This window comes from Chiroxiphia lanceolata, chromosome 13, assembly GCF_009829145.1.
Source record: "Chiroxiphia lanceolata isolate bChiLan1 chromosome 13, bChiLan1.pri, whole genome shotgun sequence".
NCBI lineage: Eukaryota > Metazoa > Chordata > Aves > Passeriformes > Pipridae > Chiroxiphia > Chiroxiphia lanceolata.
In genome coordinates, this window is record NC_045649.1 from 1,612,886 (window position 1) to 1,634,224 (window position 21,339).

The 21,339-nt window shown below is 61.4% G+C and overlaps 3 protein-coding genes across 3 annotated transcripts; 2 read left to right on the forward strand and 1 right to left on the reverse strand.

The window, feature by feature from the left end:
- Positions 1 to 81: 81 nt before the first annotated feature.
- Positions 82 to 12,391, reverse strand: ST3GAL2 (ST3 beta-galactoside alpha-2,3-sialyltransferase 2). The gene is made up of 8 exons (XM_032701395.1): positions 12,357 to 12,391; positions 4,910 to 5,192; positions 4,394 to 4,819; positions 4,114 to 4,307; positions 3,657 to 3,836; positions 3,432 to 3,477; positions 3,154 to 3,273; positions 82 to 2,868 (listed from the first exon to the last, which is right to left on the reverse strand). Exons 3-8 carry the CDS (start codon positions 4,724 to 4,726, stop codon positions 2,695 to 2,697), a joined length of 1,047 nt encoding a protein of 348 aa, XP_032557286.1. The 5' UTR covers positions 4,727 to 4,819; positions 4,910 to 5,192; positions 12,357 to 12,391; the 3' UTR covers positions 82 to 2,694.
- On the forward strand, positions 7,919 to 10,877 carry LOC116793571. Its single transcript, XM_032701516.1, has 3 exons — positions 7,919 to 8,186; positions 9,105 to 9,286; positions 10,185 to 10,877. Exons 1-3 carry the CDS (start codon positions 7,997 to 7,999, stop codon positions 10,875 to 10,877), a joined length of 1,065 nt encoding a protein of 354 aa, XP_032557407.1. The 5' UTR covers positions 7,919 to 7,996.
- Positions 11,790 to 21,083, forward strand: FCSK (fucose kinase). The gene is made up of 24 exons (XM_032701517.1): positions 11,790 to 12,582; positions 12,687 to 12,749; positions 13,479 to 13,756; positions 13,844 to 13,894; positions 13,981 to 14,106; positions 14,238 to 14,310; positions 14,584 to 14,681; positions 14,822 to 14,902; positions 14,992 to 15,111; positions 15,293 to 15,434; positions 15,771 to 15,898; positions 16,010 to 16,111; positions 16,541 to 16,711; positions 16,785 to 16,852; positions 17,014 to 17,384; positions 17,611 to 17,821; positions 17,917 to 18,083; positions 18,186 to 18,413; positions 18,545 to 18,688; positions 18,825 to 18,944; positions 19,023 to 19,210; positions 19,409 to 19,508; positions 20,056 to 20,279; positions 20,479 to 21,083. The coding sequence occupies exons 1-24, from the start codon at positions 11,790 to 11,792 to the stop codon at positions 20,593 to 20,595; spliced, it is 4,164 nt and encodes a 1,387-aa protein (XP_032557408.1). The 3' UTR covers positions 20,596 to 21,083.
- Positions 21,084 to 21,339: the final 256 nt, after the last annotated feature.

A 21,339-nucleotide genomic window follows, 5' to 3' on the forward strand; every position in this document is an offset into this window, starting at 1 on the left:
TCGTGACCCCTCCAGTGCCCGGGTTTGGGTGCAGGCAAAAGCACAGCAGTCAGGGCTACCAGACGAAAACCCCCAAGCAGATTTGATGCATGGTTTTTATTTACCTTTAAAAAAAACAGTTGTTTTAAGACAGTTGTGTGCAGAAGTACCCATGTACACAGAGGCTACGGGCTGAGCTGCCCGCCTGCTCCCAGCCCTAGCTCAGAGCACTGGTCTCTCTCCCGGTCCCGGCGGGGCGGGAGGTGACGGGTGCTCGGATCAGGCACCGCGTGATGCAGACTAACCTTTGCCAGGTGGGCAAGCCTGGGCACCCCCTCCCTGCCTGCCCCCCTGCCCGTAGCCTCTGCCTACATCTCCTCTATGTACAGTACAGTGGTGCGCCGGCCGCGTGTGCTCCTGCCTGCGGCCCTGCCCGGGGAACGCGAGTGCTCGCCAGTCCTGGTGGGACAGCTTAAATAAAACATCATCATAATAATATAATAATTAAAACAACAACAACAAAAAAAGAGGGGGTAGGGGAAGGAAGTTAGCAAAAAAAAAAAAAATTACTGTCAGGGCAGCCCCGAGCTGTGAACATGCCCTTTGCCAGGTGCCAGCACTGTGCTGCTGCAGGGTTTGGTACCCGGGCTTGGCACCCAGTGCCTCCACTTGCCCTGTGATTGTCAGGCCGGGCCCTGCTCAGCTCTAACAGCAGCTGGTCTGGCCTCATCACACTAGATTTGGCCTTTCTAGCCACCAGTATAGCGGCCTGGATGTGCCCCTCTCTTCCCAACTAAGATCCAGCCTGGTGTGAGGAGGGAGGTGGGTACGACTGCCAGATACATTGGCCAAGTCCCTGCTGCTGGCACGGGAGTGGGCACAGCCTGGCGTGGCCCATGGGAGATGGTCAAGGCACTCGTTGTTGCTTGTGGTTTTGTGGTTTTTACTTTTCTTCCCCGTAAAAAACCAGACAAAACAAAAACTAAAAAGCCACCCAGGAAGGTGGAGAGCAGGGCTCGCTGCCAGCTGCCTCTGTGCCCTGGGGCTCGGGGCTGCCAGCGGTGGGGCAGCTCCACACCTACCAAAACCCACCACAAAACTCAAGGGTTTAAAGCCCTGTGGACAGAAAAGCTGAATTTCCCCAGCCCAGGGGCTCCTGAGTGCCTGCTCCAGGTGACCAACCCACACCCTGGTGTTTGATGATTGCAGAGAGAAACCTCAAAGAAAAAATGAGAAGAAAACCCTGAAAAACAACCAAACTGAAGCAGAGAAACAGGTAAGAGGCTGCTACAGAAAAGCCAGACACAAAAGGGTAAAAATCCTCAAAGCCCAAAAAACCCCTATGGTGATTGTTCCTTAAACAACTATTACAGCCAGGCAGTGTGGGCAGGGCTTCCCCAGCTGGGCACAACCCCACAGCCCCCACCCCACTCTTGGCACCGGCTGCACAGGTGGAGGGTCCCTCTCTGGGGGACCTTTTCCATGATTGCCTTTTTCTTGAGCTTTCCAGCACCTCCTAAAAAAAAAAACCAAAAAAACCAAAAACCCACAAACCAAAAAAAAACCCCCACCCATCTGACTGACTCAAAGAAAAGTGGTTTTAATGACACCTCTGGGGGGGCAGTTTCATTCAGCATCTCCCTGTCTCATGCCTGTCCAGCCTGGGAAGCCCTGGGGACCCTGAGGGCACCAGCTGTATCAGACTGGTCTAAACCAAGTACCACCCTCGCAAATGGAGCAGACTTTGGGATTTCAGCTTCTCACCACAGCTCTTTAGAGCAACACAAAAGCAAAAGCACAGTTCAATCACCCTCTAAAGCTATCTCTAATCTGTTTTTTCCCAGCCTGAAAGCGAAGGAAATCCTGTCTCCTTGACCCTGCTGCATCCCACAGCCTTGTGAATCCTGCAACCGCTCGCAGAGCCCAGCCAGAGGGACTGGGCTGCTGCTCCTGTGGGTTTCTGAGCTGCTGCCTCCTGCACAGTCGCTCCCAAAATCTGTCATATCCTTCCTCAGTCCTCGGGTAGAGGAGCAGGGATCCTGGGTGTTGAAGTCAGGGTTCCTCTTCATCTCTCAGCCCGGCTGTGCCAGTGATCACCACCCATGATCGGCTTCCTGCAGCTGCCAGCTCCCCACCACGGATCCATGTGCTGGGACCTGCCTCTGCTGGGAGCCTTCTCTGGAGAAACCAGGCATCGGCTGCCCCAGGTGGGAAAAAAAAAAAACCACAACAAAAACCCAAAATAGAGGAAAAAAGAAGCAGCCAGTTCCACTGGTGAGGCTGCGCAGCCGCCACGGCTCCCTCGGCCCCCTCGGCCCAGACGCTGGTGCTCGAGGGGTTCCCCAAAGTCACCCAGCTTCGGGGTGGGGGGTTGTCTTGTTTTAAAAAGAGCAGCATTTGGTTTGACTGTAGAGATGCGAGGCGGCCGCCCCCGCCGCCTGGTCAGTCGCTGATTGTGTCTATAAATCCTTTCTCAGCTGGGTTTCTTAATAATAATAATAATAATAATTATTAAAAAAAAAAAAGCAAAAAGTCTCCTTTAGCTCTGAACCTGATTGGCTGCTGGAGGCACCAAATATCTCCGGGGTGGCTCCGTCGGTGGCGCGGAACTGCCCGACTGGTGTTCGTAGCCCGAGGCCACTGGGGAGACCCTCGCCCTCTGCCCCCGCAGGCAGCAGGACCCGGCAGAGCAGGGAGCCAGGGGCAGGACAGCCCTCAGTTGCCCCGGTAAACCTCGATCTTGCTGGTTTTGGCCAGCATGTCGATGATGTGCGCCTCGAAGTCGGCATCGTGCACCCCCGTCTTCCTGAACTCCCCCGCGTAGCGGTTGTTCTCCCAGTAGTGATGCCAGTTCCCCCGGCTGTCAGCGCCGAACCCAAAGACGTTCACCTGCAGGGGCAAGGAAGGGAGTGAGCCAGAACTCATCCCCAGGCTGGGGGACCCCCTTGTCTGGGCACCTGATGCAATGCCAGGGTGATTTTTCTCCTCCCTGTCTCCCTGCACAGCCTTCCCACCCCTCAAGGGTGCCCATCACCGTGGTGTCAGGCAACCAGAGCAAGTGAATGCTGCTGCGGTTGGACCCAAAGAATCCACCTCCCTCCTTAACCCTGCAAGGTTCAGGATCCCAGCAAACCCACCCCGTGCCAGCTGGGAGCTGAAGGAGCCATCACCTACCTCGTCGCAGACGTGGAGGGCGAAGAAGAGCACCAGCATGCCAGTGGAGGGATAGCGCCCGTGGTGCTCCGTCCAGCGGTCGTGGATGTACTTGAAGAAGGCAGGATTGTAGATCTGTACCTGGGAGGACGGGCTGGGGTTAGTGCTGGAGCCCCAGCCATGCCCCTGTCAGCACTGGCACCCCAGGAAGGAGCACTGGTAGCCCTGGGGGCTGATGGGGTAACAGGGGCTGTGGCCAAATAGGTGCTCATGGCATTGTGGGGATGAGCCCCCCGTACCTTTTCTTTGTCCACACGCAGAAAAGGCTTCACAGGTGCGTATGTGCTGGGAAAAGAGGAAAGGCAGGTGAGCTCTCAGGGGTCCCACAGCCCCATCTCCAGCCTGAGCTGCCAAGGGATGCTCTGGGAGGGAGGAACCAGTGAACTCCCACTGCTCCCAGGGGAGCTGTTTCCAAGGTAGGTGAGTCACCAGCCTGGTGCTGCTGGTGCCCACTGGGTACTTACAACCTGATCTGGCCAGTGGAGAGGGCACTGGCGATCCAGAGCAAGTCCAGGGTTTTGAAGGGCACCAGCACGAAGCTGACGTTGGCGGGCAGGTTCTTGGCACTCTCGGGGTACATGAAGTGGTGTGTGGTCCGACCACCCACGTCGCCCTCAAAACCCACTGTGGGGGCCTGGTTCATCCTGGGGAGAGAGCCGGGAAGGTCACACCACCCTCCCAGCCACCCCGTGCCTTGCAGGTGACACGGATGTCCCCCGTGAGCTGCTGAATGCTGCCAAGGAGCAGTTTCCCAGCCTGCTGATGCTCAGAGCGCCGGGATGACATGAGGGTCCCCCCCAGCCAGCCCAGGGGAGGTGGCAGGGCTGGACCCACTCCCACCCATCCCAGCACCTGGAGGTGCCAGCATCTTGTGCTGCCCGTGGGGCTGGGGGTGGGCAGTGCCCCCCGACCCTCCCTCACCTCATGACGAAGTCGTGCCCGTCGATCTCCGGCCCGTAACCGGAGCCACGCAGGTTGCCTGAGTTGCCGACCACGGCACAGCGGCGGCAGCGCCGCGGGTCACGGGAGCGGTAGGGATCCTCTCCTGGCACGATCTGGAAGAGCTTGCTCAGGACCTCGTGAGTGTTTTGGGACTTGAATTGGGGCTGCAGCATCTGCAGGGAGGGAAGGAAGGCAGGGGGGCATCAGCCAGTGACCCCCGTGCCAGAGCACATCACAGCATTCCCATCCCTGTGCTCACCATCCACCACCTCTGCACATCGGGCGGCAGGTCCATGTTCTCCTTGGTCCACACCGGGGACACGCTGCCGTCATAGCGCCCGTCAAACCAGTCGGTGGCCCCGGGCTCCTCGGCGGGGCAGCGGCGGCAGGCGCAGCCCCGGGGGTACGGCCCCGCCTTGCTGAGCCGCTGCATTCCGGCGTAGCCGGGCACCAGCTTCACCCGGTGGATGCCGCCCAGCCCGCCGGGGTCCAGGTAGGCGATGCTGTGGTGGGAGTAGGTGAAGAGGAGGGACATGACGAAGACGAGCAGGAAGGCGGTCGAGAGGAAGCAGAAGCGCAAGGAGCACTTCATGGTCGGCGGGTGGCTGAGCCGGGGACGGCGCCCGCTCCGGCACAGGGCGCGGGCATAGGGCGCGGGATGGTGTCAGCCGGCCAGCAAGGCTCCCTGCGGGAACGACAGCTTTAACTCCCTGCGGTGCCAGTGGGGTGGGGGGTGATGGAGAGCCCCCCGTGACCCACCGCACCGGGCTCCTACCTGCTGGGCTGCAGCTTTCCATCCGCGTTGTTCAGCCGCGGCGAGGGCCCCCGGTGGCTCCGAGTGCCAGGTAGGGAGCATCTGCTGCTGGCCCCGGCCGCGGGGCTCGGGCACGACTCGGCTCGCCGGGCTCAGCCGCGGCACCGCGTCCCGGCGGCTCCTCCGGGTCCCGGCCCCGGCTGGCGCTCAGCTGCCACGGTGCTCGTCATCCCCGGGTTTAGCTGATCCGCTGGCACCGGGCCCGCAGCTCCTGGCTCGGGAACGCGGCCACCACGACACCGGCCTGGAGCGGGAAGGAGGGGACAGCGGGTCACGGGGCGGCGATAGAGCCGGCAGAGCTGGAGGAGGGCGCCGGGGGCTCAGGAGTTTATTCCCCACTGAACGCGAGGAAACGGCTCCCGGGCCATCCCTGGCACAGGGTACGAGCCATCCCCAAAGGGGACAAGCCGGCGCACGGTGCGAAGGGAGCCGAGGTGCCGGCACTGCTGTCTGTGCCGGGGAAACCCCCGCAGCTCCCGGGCCGTGCCCTCCCTGTCCCTGCCAGACAAAGGCTCAGCCACGAACTCGCCTACCGAGCCGAACAAGGGGCTCCTTTCTGTAGGCTCAATCCTCCTTCTCTATCACGCCATGAGCAGCCCCTCCAAAACCCTCCTCGCCGGCTGCTGCCGCCGCCGAGACACCCGGGAAGCGACTGTTCCGCAGCCTGACGGGCACCCCGGGGACCAGCGCTGGGACTGTCCCCCCGCCCCGAGTGGCAGCATCCCTCAGGGAAGGTCACCCGCTCGCTCGTGATCCCGGCGGGTAAAAATAGCCAGGGCAGAGGTGCCGGCGCCTGCGCCCGGGCAGGGACGAGAGGGGCGGCCAAGCCCCCCGAGCCGGGGGGAAGGCAAAGCCAGATCCCCTTCCTTGGCCAAATTAAAAAAAAAAGGCTGAAAATCCCCTTTCAGCCCAGTTATTGAGCTGGGACAGGATCCAACATCTCAGAGGAATGATGTGACCTCCCCTCCAGGCCTTTTTTGGGGAGAGGATGACCCCCTCCCCAAGGCCAAACCCTGCAGTGGCATCATCTCCACAGCCCAGCCCTGGCCCCAGCTAGGCCAGCATGAGGCTGGCAGGACTAATTAGGAGCTAGCAGGCACCAGGATGCCTCTTCCCTGGGAAAAACATCCTCTGGAAGACGCTGGTTTTCTTACAAGGGACAGAGACTGCTGCAGCTCCCAAAAAACTCCTTGGGATGGGGGGAGACCATGGACCCCAAAGTCTCCTCCAGCCCATTGCATGGATGCCTCCTGCCCAAATCCTTAACCCCCTGTCAAATATTTGTTCAAGTGGTGACAGTCTTTAAAGGAAAGAGCCAAAAACCAAGGGCACATCCCAGTCCAAGTCCTTTCCCAGGCTCTGGGGGAGGCATTTAAACACAACTACATGCCACACACATGTCCAGAAGTGACTGCAACGAGTTCCTTGGGTTGCTGCCAGAGGGAAAAGCAGGGTGGTTGTTTTTCATACAGGGGAGTTTGGGATAAAGCCAGTACAAAGGCATATTCCCCCCCTAAATGCACAACACTGGAAGGATTTGGAGGTAAAAGGCTAATTTCGTGCTTTTTTTCAGCTGCGACGTGGCAGGGGACGCCAGGCAGGATGGGCAGATCCCCTTCCCCTGCTCCCGCCGCTCACCATCCCACGGGGCTTTTTAAAGGCTAAAGGAAATGAGCTATCACGTGTGCTTGTGTTATTTTTGTTCCTGGTGAAAAGGGGGAAATCCCTTTCCGGCTCCCCAGCACAGCCTGGTCCTGCCTGATGCATCCCAGCCCTGGCAGCATCTGGAGCACATTTTGTGCTGGTCCCCCCCGACCCGGGGCCTCCCGGAACTGCCCCCGACCACAGCGGGGGGAACCCCCCCCTCCAGCCCAGCTCATGCGCGGTTAAAGAAGCCTTAAATCCCAGCGGCTGGTTTGAGTCATCATTTTCCTAGCAGGAGCTGGCAGCTATTTCCATCTGCACTGGTCCTTACAGCCCCCAGCAGGCACAGGGCACCCACACATCCACATGTACCCCAGCAATTTCCATGCCCTCCCTGCCCAACCCTAACCCAACCCGCCTCCACAAATAAAACCCCCCTGCAGGAGCACTTTGCACCAGATTTTTGATGTTTCCTTCTTAAAATAACAAGGGATTTCAGGATTTCTCCTGTGGTGAGTAAGCCCAGCAACCCAGCCATGCCACTAAATACCCTTCCACTCCCAAATTCATCCCCAGGATCCTAAATTGTCTCCTGGGTACCCTGTGCTCATCAAACACAAGTTTCTCTTTGATTGCAGGAGATAATGAAACGAGGTTATTAAAAGGTCCCAGCAAATTGCTCTGCTGCTTTTACAGCTGGATGGTTTTTTCCAATCATGTAATCCTTCATTTCAGGACAAGTGCTGGAGTGATGTGACCGACAGCCCCAGGGCCTGGAGGATGCCTGTCCCTTCCCCATCAGCTGTAATGCCACCAGGCACATCCCCACCCAGCGTCTTTAGGTCTTCTTGCCTTTGTTTGCTCGTTTCTAAGATATCCTGAAGTTGTTGGCACCAATTTCCATGCTGGTAAACGGCAGGGTGGGCACAGGAAGGAGATGTCACTGGGAGATGGGATGTCACCTTGTTTGGGGCAGGGAGAGGAGGGGAGTGGAGGAGCAGGGGCAGCACTGCCCGCACCAATTGCTGCTCTTCCCAGGGGTGACGGGGCTGAAAATTCCCCCGGAATTCCTCAGGAGATGCAGGTGACCAGGTGCCACCCATCCCATGGCCCCTGTGCAGGGACATCACTTCTGCCACCACCAAACCACTGACAGGGTGCCAGAGCAGTGCATGGCTCTTGCAGGTGGAAGAGGGGGAAGCACACAGGGACCCCTTGGACCAGCCCAGCATCTCTCCTGCTGTCATGATGGAATAACTGAGAGTTAGGGCTGGGGGGTTTTGACAGGGAAGGAGTGGATGTGAGCTGAGTCTTCTCCCACCTCCTTCAGCCCCAGGCAGAAACACCGAGTGGTGACCTGTCCTTGTCTCAGACCCAACTTCAGCGAGCTGGATTATCACAAAAATGTATAAAACTGTTCTAATTTCCTTTCTTGCCAGGCCCGAGCGCCGCTGGAGGTTGCAGCCCCGCGGGCAGAGCACTGAGGAACATTTGCCTCCACGTCAGCTCCTGTTAGCCTGGAAGGGACCATACCCTGTCCCTCTGCATCACAGGGCTTCCAGAGCCAGACCAAGAGCTGGCGAGAACAGCACAGGTAATGAAGAAAGTTCTCTCCTGCACTGCCCATCCAGGGGGATTATATTTTCCCCGTGAATTTTTTTTCGTCCCTAGAAGCTGGATGGGAGAGGAGCAGGGAGCAGACCCGGTGTTGGCACAAGGATGTTTCTCCCTGCTGTGGATCAGTGCCATGCAGGACCGATGGCCAGTAGTAGCTGAGCACCAGGTATTAAGAGAAGAAGCCAATTTCATGCATTAAGCCGTTGCCACATCCCGACAGCAGAGAAGACCTGGTAACTTATTCTTCATCCTTTTAATTAATCATACTCTTATCAGCCAGCTCAATCAGCTAATGGAGCCAAGTTAATTGGGTTTCCCATGTTTTAAACCCTACTTGCACCCCTGGTTGCCAAGAGCAGCAATTCCAGCCTTTCCTTGTTCCTGGCCTCTGGAGGGGTTATTTTGGGTTTGTCCCTCAGCGCTGGGATAAGGCCAGGAACAAGCGTGGAGACCAAATCCCCAGCACGGAGCTGGGATGGAGCCAGCCTCGCTGAGGCCATTTCCTATGGGATTTGGGGGCACAGGGGAGTGCCAGCAGTGGGAAAGCTCAGAATAGAAGGCTCCCACCCTTGCTGGTGGATGGGTCTTGCAGGGACTGGTTCAGCAGCATCCCAAGCCCCTCGGCTCAACTGCAGTGGGAACCCTTGGGGAACTACATCAGCTCCAGCACCCTGTGCTGCCTGATGGGGCCATGCTGGGTGGGCACTCTCCCCGTGCAAAGCCATCTGGCTCCAAGGGGAGCCGGCTGCCCGCTGCCAGCCACACTTCCATCTCACCCTCCCACAGCCGCAGACTGGGATCAGCACAATCTGCCTGGTCTGTGTCCCCCTCCCTGCCTGGTGCAGCAGGGCTGCATCCCACAGACACCCCTGAATCAGTCTCCCTCCCTCCTCAGGTGCCTGCAAGGACGTGGCCACACCACAGACGTGCTCCCCAGGACGGGCAGGGCCCCTGCTCCCAATCCATCACCGCAGCACCCCGCGAGCCGCCGGCAGCACCCCGAGTGTCCCCGCTGGCTGCCGGGAAGGAACCACTCTCCCTCCACCACCACTGCTCGTTTTACCAGCTTGGGCCCTTTAGATTTGTGCCTTCTGCCTCACCAGGAAAATATGTGCAGGAGTGTGGGATGGGTGGATGCTGCACCAGGGAGGTGCTGCTGCTGCTGCTGTCGTTTGTTGCCCTTTGCCCAGGGAAGGCGAGCAGGGACAGGGGGCACCACTGCACTTTCCTTTCCTCCACCGTGGGTCTCATCAGCACCGAGGCTGGGAGGCAGTGGAAAACCAAAGGCTCTCCTTTGGCTCTCGAGGGCTGGTTAATGGGTGCTGTGACCCACAGCCACCCTCTCTCCCCCTCGGGGCACAGACCGAGCTGAGAACTGCAAACTTGGCTCACACTGTGGGTAAACCAGCCCAGGTTTGCTCTGCCTGCAGGCAACACCCAGAGGCCTTTGATGTCATTAGGGAAATTGTACCTATGAGATTTCATCACAGGGAAGTTATGGGCCTCCCAGGCCAGAGGCCATCAATCCCAGCACAGCCCAGTTACAGCCAGGGACTCCCATTAAATGTAAAATTAGAGCAGTTCCACTGGCGAGGGCCCCTGACTTATCTCTGCTAGCTGGGGCTCTGCTCAGACACCTGGGGAGAAGGGGGAGCATTTGCAGCTTCCTAATTAGCCCAATTACTGCTGCAGATCAAAAGTCCTTTGGTGGGGACATGGTGGCACCCGGAGCAAAGTGACTGCAGCTTGTTCTGGTTTCCCGAGAGCGGTTGTTGAGGGGGTTATTTTAGATCCCCAGCACTGAACTACCCCTCCAGTAAGAAAAAAAAAATCCATATATCACAGTGCAGATATACAGATAGGTGATATAAATTTTTGTATATATTTACCCCTTATCCAGGTGCAGTTTTGGGGGTATCTTTGGGAACTTTGCCATAGAGCTGGGACCTAAATCTCTTGCATTTTCCAAGAAAAAAAGCTTATGGAAGATACCGACGGCAAAGAGCGACATGAAGCCAGGAGGTGTCCCGGAGGGCAGCGTGGAGCCCAGCAGGGCAGGGAGAGGAGGTTCCCAGCCTCTCCCACCACATCCCAAGCCCCCGGGGTCCAGCGGGCTCTGATAAATCCCGGCTCACGAAGAAGCACTGAAGCCGGCCAAGAGAGCGATTCGCATTTCGCACTTGTGCAAGAATTTAATGCAGCGGGAGCAGAGGAAAGCCGTGGAGCTGCCGGGACCTCGGTGTGCCGAGCTGGGCAGCATCGGGCGTGCCGAGAGCCCGCAGCGAAACCATCGCTCCCTCGGCACCGCCAGAGCCCTCCACCGAAAAAGCGGCAGTTTGGGGCTTGTTGGGGCATGAAAATCCAAGCGGTTCCCCCAGCGTGCGACTGCCGGGGCTCTCCCCGCCTGCCTCCGGCGCCGGCGAGGCGTGGGCGGCGAGCGGAGCGCGCCCCGAGAACCGCCATGAGCTCCTCGGAGGAGAGGGAAACGCTTCTGACAGGCAGCTGCCGCACACAACCGGCAGCGGGGCCGCCGCTCGCTGCCACATGGGGACAGACAGACAGACAGACAGACGGGCACGCGCGCGGCTGGGGTGGGGTTGGGGGCGGCGGGCAAGGCAATCTCCCCCAGCCCGAGCTTCCCCGCTGCCGCCGCGACCTCTGGCTCTGATGGAAGGAGAAGAACAAGGAAAACCAAGCCCAAAGCGCTGAGGAACTTCCCGTCGGCTCTCACCGCCTTGGCCACTCAGGGCTGGAAACGGGCGAGCCCCAGATAATGCGGGGCAAAACTGCCTCCATCAGCCCACGCGTCTTCCTGGAGGGAATCTCAGCAAGTTTTGGGGGTTTGGTGTGATTTGGTTCCCCCCGGCCACGTGTTATGATTGTTGGCAGCAGGAGGGGACGCGGCCCTTCCTCCAGTCTGAGCTTGCACGCTGCCGGAGTGATGTCCTCCCCCCTAAAAATTCTCCTGCTGGGATGGGAAGCCCTTGCTCCAGGGAAATATTTGGGAGCTTTGGGATAAGTGCTCTGACTCTGCAGCTGGAGCCTGAGCAAAACCTTGCCTTTCCCCTGCGCCAGGAGCACCCAAGCCCCTGGCACGTGTGGGGACCCCTTGCATCACCAGGCCCTGAAATCCAGGCTCTGGCACCAATTCCACTCTGGCAGCCGTGCCTCAGCCAGGGAAACACCACAAAACACTGGGACAGGCACACCAACGAGATCTCACACCAATGCCCGTGCTGGTGCCCCACACACAAACAGAAGCAGGCAAGGGACATCCCCTGCTCCGTGACACAGTTTCCTACCCTGTCCCCAGGGACGCTCAGGCTGGTTGTGAAATCCTGGCTGCCACTACCTATGCAATGGACGCCGTGTGTCACGCAGCCATGTGTCACGCTGCTGCTGAGGGACCTCACACTGGCACTGGTGAGGACCGGGGTCACCCGCAAACAGCCCTCCCACCGCGGTCCCCTCTGTGGCCACCCCAGCTCTGCCCACAGTATCCCGGGGCACTCGGCTGGAGGGAAGCAGCTCCATGAGCCCCAGCCCCGACCCCCCTGCCAGGGCCAGCATCCTCCCCGGTATGAGTGCATCCTCCCGGGCAGCACCCTGGAGCTGCAGCCCGCGGACGGGGTCAGCGCATCCTCCCCGGGGCCAGCACCGCAGGGCCCGGGCCAGCACTTCGGGCCAGCGCAACCTCACGGGTGCGAACCCATTGCATCCCGGGTGGATCCTCCCGGCGGCCAGCACCCCGCACCGAGACCAGCACCCAGGACCCGCACCTGCACCCAGATTCGAGGCCAGCACCCCAGGGCAGCGCATCCTCCCGGGGCTATTCAGCACCCACCGCATCCCGGGTGGGTGCTCCCAGCAGCGGGACCGGCCGCCAGCACCGGGACCTGCACCGAGGAGCGGGGCCAACAACGGCGACCATCACGCCGGGGCTGAACTCAACGCACCCCGTGTGGATGCTCCCCGGGGCCAGCCCCCAGCCCCAGGACCAGCCCGCAGCACCGGGGCGCTCCCGGTCAGGCTCCCCCGCCGCAGCCCGCCATCCCCGCCGCCTCCCCGGCACCGGTGCCCCGAGCCGAGCCCAGCCGAGCCGAGCCGTGCCCGCACTCCCCCCCTGGGCCCGTCCCCGCCGCGGTACCTGGCTCAGCTCCGGCACGGCCCCGCCGCCGGGCTCACCCGGGCGCCGCCGCCACCGCCCTCCGCGCCGTGCGGGGCCGTGCCGTGCCGTGCGGGGCGGGGGGCCGGCCCCGGCAGCCTGGGAGATGTAGTCCTTGGCCTCCCGGAGGGGCTTGTGGGACTTGTAGGAGGCGAGCGGGACCGCCTGCGCCCACCCGCCGCGCTGGGATCTCCGGGATCCCGGCCCGGTACTCACCCCGGCACATCGGCACCCCCAGCCCGAGTTAACGGCATATCGGCATCCCCTGTACTCAGCCCCCGGTACTCATCCACCGGGATCCATCCACCCCAGTACCCACCCGGCGCATCCGTATCACCCTGCACACTCCCGGTACCCAGTCCGGTACCCACTGCGGTACCGACCTCGGTTCCCATCCCTGTACGCACCCGGCGCACCAGCATCCCAGGTACCCACCCTGGTACCTACCTCGGTACCCACCGGGCGCACTGGCATCCCCGGTACCCACCCGGCTCTCAGGTGTCTCCGGTACCTACCTGGTCCCCAGCCCGGGATATCGGTACCCCAGTACCCACCCCTTGTTATCCACCACGGTACCCGCTCCGCCGCACCGGCATCCCCCAGTACCGACCTCGATCGCACCCCAGCACCCATCAAGTACCCGCCCTGACCCCCACTGGGTACCGACACCCGCGCCCATCCCCTCGTTGCCGAGATCCCTGCGAGGAGCCGGGCTGAGTCCGGGCAGGCTCGTGACAGGGATGATCGAGGGCGCTTAGGGGTGCGCGCCGGCGCCGGGACCCATTTTAGGTCAGAAAACACTAAGACCCCCATTCCCCCTTTGCAAGTCCCCCGGGGTGGCGAGAGGGGGGAGGCGGATTTTGGGGGAGGGGGAAGCTTGGGGGAGCAGCACCGGAGTGCGCTGTGCCTTTAAGCGGCCCGTGCCCGGCCGCGCAGTGCACTCTGGGAGTTGTAGTCCTTCCTCGCCCAGCGCCCCTCAGCGGCAGCGGGGGCTGGACTAAAGCTCCCAGCAGGGCCCGCGGCGGCGGGGCGGGGGCGGCCATGGCGGCGGCGGCCATGGCGGCGGAGTGGAGCGCGCTTCTCCTCACCTGCCGGCGCGGCCAGGGTGCCGTGTCCGCCCTGCAGCGAGGCAAGCGGCGGGGCGGGCGCCCTCCCTCCCTCCCTGCCCGCCGCGGCGGGGCGGCGGGGACTGGCTCTCAGCGGCGCCCGCCTCTCGCTTGGCAGAGCTGGAGGTGCGGCGGCTGCGGGGCGCCCTGGGCCCGCGCCCCCCCGCGCTGCTCCTGGCCGTGGAGGACCCCTGGGCCCGCCTGGGCAGCGGCGGTGCCACCCTGAACGCCTTGCTGGTGGCGGCCGAGCACCTCAGCGCCCGCGCCGGCTGCACGGTAAGGTGGCTGGCAGCCTCGGGGGAGCTGGAAGGGAGGGGAGTGTCTGTGCCGTCCCCGCCGACTGTCCCGACTGTCCCCTGCCAGGTGGTGACCGCTGACGTGCTGAGGGACGCCCGCATCCTCATCCTACACATGGTGAGAGCCGACCTGCAGCCCGGCGTGGGGCCCCGCGTTGCCCCCGCTCCCTCCCGCTGACCCCGCCACGTTCTCCGTCCCACCAGGGTCGCGACTTCTCCTTCGACGACTGCGGCCGCGCCTTCACCTGCCTGCCCGCGGAGGAGCCCGGCGCCCCGGCCGAGGCGCTGGTCTGCAACCTGGACAGCCTGCTGGGGACCATGACACACCGGGTCTGTGTGGCCTGGGGATGGGGCTCTGGGGGTGGGTTCAGCTCCCAGAATGGTAGGAGGGGTGCTGGGTGCCCTGCGAGGGCCGGGCCCCTTCCCTGCCATCCCTGGGCACGTGGCCCTTCTCTCAGCAGCTCTGTGTGGGCTCCCCGCCCGGCGTCTGGGTCTGCAGCACCGACATGCTCCTCACCGTACCCTCCACACCAGGTCAGTGAATATTAGCCTTGCTTCCAGCTTTTGCTTTGGCCTGGGACAGGGTTCTCAGCCAGCAGCACAGCTGGTTCAGCCCACACTGTGCTCCCATGAGGGTGTGGGTGCTTGAGCATTCCTGTCCCGTGTGTGGTCAGCAGCACCTGTAAGGTGGCCCAGGCTCGATGCTGATGTCACCTCCTCTGCTGTGGGCCCAGTTTTCAGGCAGCTGTGCACAGTGTGGGTATGTGCACTGCCTCAGTGGGCACTGGTCTCTATCCTTCTCCCCAGGGATCAGCTGGGATGGCTTCCAGGGCGTCAGAGTGATCGCGGTGCCCGGGAGCCCAGTGTATGCCAGGAACCACGGGGTCTACCTCGCCGATGAGCAGGTCGGTGGCAGCTCACCCTTCAAGGGACGTTCCTTGGAGGTCCCTACCCCTTCATCCCTTGGCTGCTGCGGTCCCAGCACTGCTGTGGCTGCTTGGCTTGGGGCTCCCTGAGGAGCTCATTGGGGTGGTCTCACTCGCAGGGGCTGGTGCAGGACATCATCTACAAAGGCACAGAGGCCCGGATCCAGCAGTGTGCAGGGCCTGATGGCACCGTCCCACTGGTACAGCATGACGTGGGCATTGGTGACCCTGCCAGCACCATCCCTTGTGTCACCACAACTGCAGCCTCAGCCCTGCTGTGCCCTGACAGGTCTGTGGGATTGTTTTCTTCTCCTCGGACGCTGCTGAGCAGCTTCTGGCCACCCACGTCATCCCTCCTCTGGATGCCTGTACCTACATGGGGCTGGACTCAGGGGCACCTCCCATCCAGGTGACAGTCCCTCCACGGGGGATGGGACCCCTTGCCACATGGGTGCCTCTTCTGGGCATCTCTGTAGGGTCTATTTGCACCCACAGCACCAGATTTGGGTGGGAGAAATGGTGGGAGGGAGCACCCAGTAGTAGGGTGGGGGTCAGGGTGGCTGCACCTGACAAGTCCCTTCTCTCCCCAGCTCTCCCTCTTTTTTGACATCGTGCTGAGCATGGCAGGGGGGATGACAGAGGAGGATTTTGTGAAAGGTGGCAGCGATGCCAGTGTGAGGAGCGCCCGCTCCGTGCTGTGGACAGCTCTCCGTGGCTTCCCTCTTAGCATGGGTGAGTGCTTCCTTCCACCTTCTAGTGGAAGGTGTCCCTGCCATGGGGTTGAAACTAGATGATCTTTAAGGTCCCTTTCAACCCCAGCCATTCTGTGATTCAGTGCTGTGGTGAGTGTGTGTGATGTGACCCATCCCTGGGCCCTCTTCCCCTGTGTATGGAAAGATGGGGTGGTCAGGGCCTGGCAACTCTCTGTGTCTCCCCACAACAGCAGGTCCCCAGTCTTCTCTCCCCACCCCTTCAGCTGGGGATGTTCAGCCTGTCCTGGGCTCATGGGGGTGTCAAACACACCCACATCGTTTGCTGGCGTGCTGAAATCTCTCCTGCCTCCCTCAGCCTGCATCCCTGATGCGTCCTATGACTACATGACCACCTCTGCAAGTGACCACATCCGCAGCCTGACTCTCCTGCCTGGCTCTGCCAGTCACCTCCGCTTCTGCAAGACAGCCCATTCCCACGTGGATGTATGTGCTTCCACCCCTTCCACCCCCAGCCTTGCTCATGCATGTTTTCTGGGGGTTGCTCTGGGCTGTGTGCCTGGCCCCCGGTCCCACGTGCCTCTGTGCCCTCGGCAGCAACCCTGTCTCCTGGAGGATGGCTCTTCAGTCACCAACTGCCTGCTGGAAGGAGCCGTGGGGCTGGCAGCCGGCAGTGTCATCCAGCACTGTCACCTCCAGGTACGTGACTATGGTGGGAATGACCCTGAGCTCCCAGTGCACTGAAAGGGCAGCAGGGTGATGTGGTGCTGGCTAGGATAGGGGAGCCACAGCTGTGAGATTTAGGGCACCCTTCCTCTTCAGGGCTGCCTTTTGGCTGGTGGCTGTCAACCTCCACAACCAAGGGGAGAAGGCTGTCACCTCTGGGCTGTCCCTCCCTGGGGACCAGGGCAGACTCTCTCCTTGAGGGCTCAGTTATGGCTGAGAGACCTGGATTTCTGTAGTTCATGTCCTCACAGCCCTGTGACAAAGCAAATTACGTCCCTCTGCCACCTGCCTCATGCTGGCTCCAGCTTATCTCCCAGGGTGGTTGTCTCCTTCCAAGATCAGGATTTGGCTCTGGTTTGGGGGCAAGCCATGCCACTCCATGCTCTGCTGCTTCTTCCTCAGGGTCCCCTGGAGATCGGTCCTGGCTGCCTCCTCTCAGGCCTTGCCGCAGACTCCTCCCCAGCCCTGCGGGGCTGTCCCCTGCGTGACACTGTCCTGCAGGGCCACCACGTCCGGCTGCGTGACCTGCCCTGCCGTGTGTTCACTCTCACCGGCCGCCTCGACGACTGGCAGGTGCGGGGATGGCGAGGGGGCGCGAGGCTCCCCTCGAAGCCAAGGGGTAACCGGCCCCTCTGTGCCCCTGCAGAGCCCTGTGGAAGAGGCCACCTACCTGAACGTGCCCTGGCCTGAGTTTTTCCAACGCACTGGCATACGGTAGGTGCCGCGTGCCAGGATGGGACAGGAGACCCAGCTCCCATGGGGATAGCTGCAGTGGGAGGTGTCACAGCCACCCCAACCCATCCTGAATCCCCGCTCCCCTCCTGGAAGGTGTTCTCGAGCCGCAGGGCAGTGCTGATGAGCTCTCCCTCCATCAGGGAAGGGGACCTTTGGGATGCCGAGACGCCGCGGAGGAGCCGCTGCCTGCTGAGCGCGCGGCTGTTCCCGGTGCTGCACGCCTGCGAGGCGCTGGGGCTGCAGGACGTGCTGTGGCTGCTGGCCCCGGCCGCGGGGGCGGGTGAGCGGCTGGCACGCTGGCGGACGGCCTGGCGCATGTCCTGGCAGGAGCTGCTGCCCTGCCTGGACACGGCGGCGGAGCTGGGCACCCGCCAGGCCCTTTTCTTCCTGCAGGGCCAGCGCAAGGTGTGGCGGGTGCTGCTGGGGCGCCAGGACAGCAGCCTCCTGCCACTGGCCCGTAGTGCTGTCCATGAGGGCTACCATGAGGCCGTGCTGGGCACACTGGATGAAGGTAAGCTGGACTCACACGAGCTGCATCTCTGGCTATCTATATCTGTCTATCCCCGCCCCCTTCAGTGACCACATCTATTGCAGGAACCCATGGGGGTGCACCCACAGGGCATCCAACAAGCCTGCGTGGGCACAAGCCATCTGAGTCCCGCTCCCCTGGAGCCCGCTTATGGCAGAAGTGGGCTGGTTTGGAGTGATCTGCAGCCTCTTTTAATTCTATTTTCTAGTTGCCTCCACGGCTGGTGACGCTGGTGTTGCAGCGCGAGCACTCGCCTGCATCGCCGAGGTCCTGGGCTGCATGGCACGAGGGGAAGGGGGCTTGCGGAGCGGCCCTGCTGCCAACAGGGAGTGGGCCTCGGCCTTTGGGTGCCTGGAGCGCGGGGACATTGCCAGCGGTGTCCGGGAGCTGGCTGCCGAGCGGCAGAAATGGATGAGCCGGTGAGGCTGGGGCTGGCAAGCAGCAGCCGCCCTGCCCCAGGCACCAGTGCAGTCATGGAGATGTGGCAGTGGGCTCAGCACCCCTCTCATCCCAGGCCGGCTCTGCTGGTGAGAGCGGCTCGGCATTACGAGGGGGCCGAGCAAATCCTGGTCCGGCAGGCGGTGATGTCCTCGTGCCAGTTTGTCACCGTGGGGCAGGCAGAGCTGCCACCCTTGGGGCACTGGGTGCAGGTGGCTTGTCCGGCCCGCCTGGACCTCTCTGGTGAGTGCGTCCCCCCCAGTCAGATGATCCGTGTCTCACCTCTGTGGTGCTGGGGAAAAAGGAGTTGGGGTGCCCCAGGGGGCTGATGCTGAGCCGTGGCAGGTGGCTGGAGTGACACCCCCCCCATCACCTATGAGCACGGGGGGGCTGTGGTGGACGTGGCAGTGCTGGTGGACGGGTGTCGGCCCATCGGTGCCCGGGTGCGGCGCATCCCCGCGCCGGAGCTGCGCCTCGTCAGCCTCAGCGGGGCCCCACCGAGCCAGGCGGTGACAGAGCTGGTGTGCCAGGAGCTGGAGCACCTACAGGATTACTGCCAGCCACATGCACCAGGTGAGGTGTCCCCACCTGCACAGTCCAGCTCTGCACCTGCCATGACCTCTTAGTGCAAGAGTTTTTGGGGACAATGGGATGAGGCAGCAGGTAGCACAGCAGGCATCAGCTTTACCTCCTCTTGTTTTCAGGAGCCTTGCTCAAAGCTGCCTTCATCTGCACCCAGGTCGTGCAGTTCCCCTCACGGAAACCCTTGCGGGTCCAGCTGATGGAGAATTTTGGGAGTGGCTTCGAAGTGCACACCTGGTCCACGCTGCCCCACGGGTCTGGCCTGGGTAAGTCTGCAAGGAAAGGGCTGGGCAGTCCCTCCTGCGCCAGAGAGTCACCAGCACCAGGATGGGGCATCCCCCTTGCTGCTCCCCACCCTTAGGGTACACACAGTGCCTCACTGCCTGCCTGGGCTCCCTGCAGGCACCAGCAGCATCCTGGCAGGAGCAGTGATGGCATCGCTGTACCGGGCGGCTGGGAAGGCTGCCAGCACCAAGTCCCTCATCCACGCCGTGCTGCACCTGGAGCAGAGGCTCACGACAGGTAGTGAGCTGCCTGGGGGAGCAGCTGGCCCATGGGGTGGGGGGTCCCAGCAGCTGCTGACGACCCTCTGCCCTGCAGGTGGTGGTTGGCAGGACCAGGTTGGTGGGCTCGTCCCTGGCATCAAAATCGGAAGGTCGAAGGCCCAGTTGCCCCTCAGGGTGGAAGTGGAGCAGATCCTGGTGCCTGACGGTTTTACCCAGACCCTCAGTGATCACTTGCTGCTGGTGTACACGGGGAAGACTCGCCTGGCCCGCAACCTGCTCCAGGTAATGCCTGGGTGCCCCTGGGTGTCACAGGCTCTGGCCTCTGCTCCCCCTGTGGCCTTTGGCACCTGTCCCCTTCACTGGTGTACAGCTTTGCCACCCCAGTGGGAGCTGACACCCAAGGCTGTGGGTGCAGCATTACATCCCCAGGTGCTGCTGAAGCCAGGGGGATGGTGACAGGGACATTCTGGCCTCTTGCAGGACGTGGTGAGGAACTGGTACGCCAGGCTGCCCTCCATCGTGCAAAACACTGATGCGCTGGTGAGCAACGCTGAGGAGTGTGCCCAGGCCTTGAGGCAAGGTGTGAATCCCCTTCCCTGTGCCAAGCCAGCCCTTTTAACAGCTGAAGAAACACAAACTTCCTGGGGCGAGACTGTGCAGTCCTGGAGGGGGCAAAGGCCGATGGGTGCAGGCTCTTGCAGCTGCAAAAGTCTCAAATCCTCCCCCAGACACACCCTCACCAGGCAACGCCCCAAAATTCAGGCTTGAGCGAAGATTTTTGAGGAAGAGAGGGTTAGACGTGCTGAGTCTGGCTGATTTTCTGTGAGCCATTGGTGATAGGGCTGAGGGCCATTCCTGGCCTGTGCAGTGGGTTCACTTGGCTGCTGGGATGCTGTGGAGAGGAAGCCAGAGCATTAAAGCAAGCAAATCCTCCCCCTGTGGAGGATTAAAAATAAACAGCAACATGACAGGGCTGGGCTTGCCTGCTCGGCAGGCAGAGCTGGGAGGAACTGGGGGAGAGGAGAAGGCAGAATTTAGCTTGTGCTGAGCAGGAGAGGCAGAGACAGGTTTGTGCCCTTCGGGCGAGGAGCAGAGACAAGTAATTTGCAATCTCCCCTTCCCTTCAGGTGACCTGCCTCTCATTGGCAAGTGTCTGGACCGCTACTGGCAGCAGAAGAAGGTCATGGCCCCTGGGTGTGAGCCGCTGGCCGTGGGGCACATGATGGACGCTCTCCGGCCCCACGTCCACGGGCAGTGCTTGGCCGGGGCCGGCGGTGGTGGCTTCCTTTACGTCTTAACCAAAGCCCCGCGGCAAAGAGAGGCTTTGCAGCAGCTCCTCGCTGGCACCGAGGTGAGGTGTGAGCTCTGGGGAGGTTCACTGTCACGGGCGGTTTGCAGGAGCTTTATGTAAGAGAGCACGAGGAGCATCTCGCCCCACCATGCGTGGGATGTGATGGCTGGTTGTCCCAGTGCCCTCCCTGGGACCTCGGAGGTGAGAACAGGTCCCTTGCTGGCTCCTGTCCCAACCAGTGACTCTTTTATTTTTCTAGGGACTGGGCAACTTCAGCATCCACAGCATCGAGGTGGACACGGGCGGTTTCTCCGTGGAGGTTGTGGGATGTGATACGAAGGATGGTGCTCACCCTGGAGAGGACAGGCCTGTGTGAAGGCCTTCAGCCCTGGCCAGTCCCTGGCAGATACACAGGAAATCCCACTGCTTTAGGGGCAGCTCCAGCAGGTGCCTTAGGTCTTGATATGGCCTTTTTGTGCTGCTGCTTGCCCCAAAAGCCACAGAGGCTGGAGAAGCTGTGATGAGCTGGGCAGGCACAATTCTCCCTGGAGGGTGGCCTTGCTGGAAGGACAGTTAGCAAGGGCCTCCAGATTGATTTTGCAGTTTCACTCCAGTTTTTACGGTTCTCCAAAGGGAAAAGACTACCATTTGTGATGCTGCCTCTGGCAGGACCCTTCCTGCTCTGCCAGCAGCAGGGACCCACACTGCCTGTTCAGCACACAATGCTCCTGCACCAAGGATGCACCTGGATGTGGAATCAAGACCCTCTCCTGTCCTGAGGGACTATTTCAGCATTGATATAGTGAATAATGAAAGCAAGTTACTAATTCCTGCAGGCAGTCTGAATAAAAGAGCTTGTTCCCAGCAGGTGTTTGTGCCCCTCTGTCCCTGGCAGGGCTGCTCCCACGGGAGAGCAAGAGCCCAGCAATGAATGGGCAAAGATTTTCTGGGAGTGGGAATGGCAGAAACTGCATGCAGGGGCTGGTCATTGCCCTCCACAGCCCTAGGTGATGGGGACAGCACCAGGCAGGGCAGGAAGATCCTCTGGATACCCTGGCGAGAGTAGAAGAGGAGAAATGGAGCGGAGCTCTTGTCCAGCATCTCTCCAGCTCACTCCAGG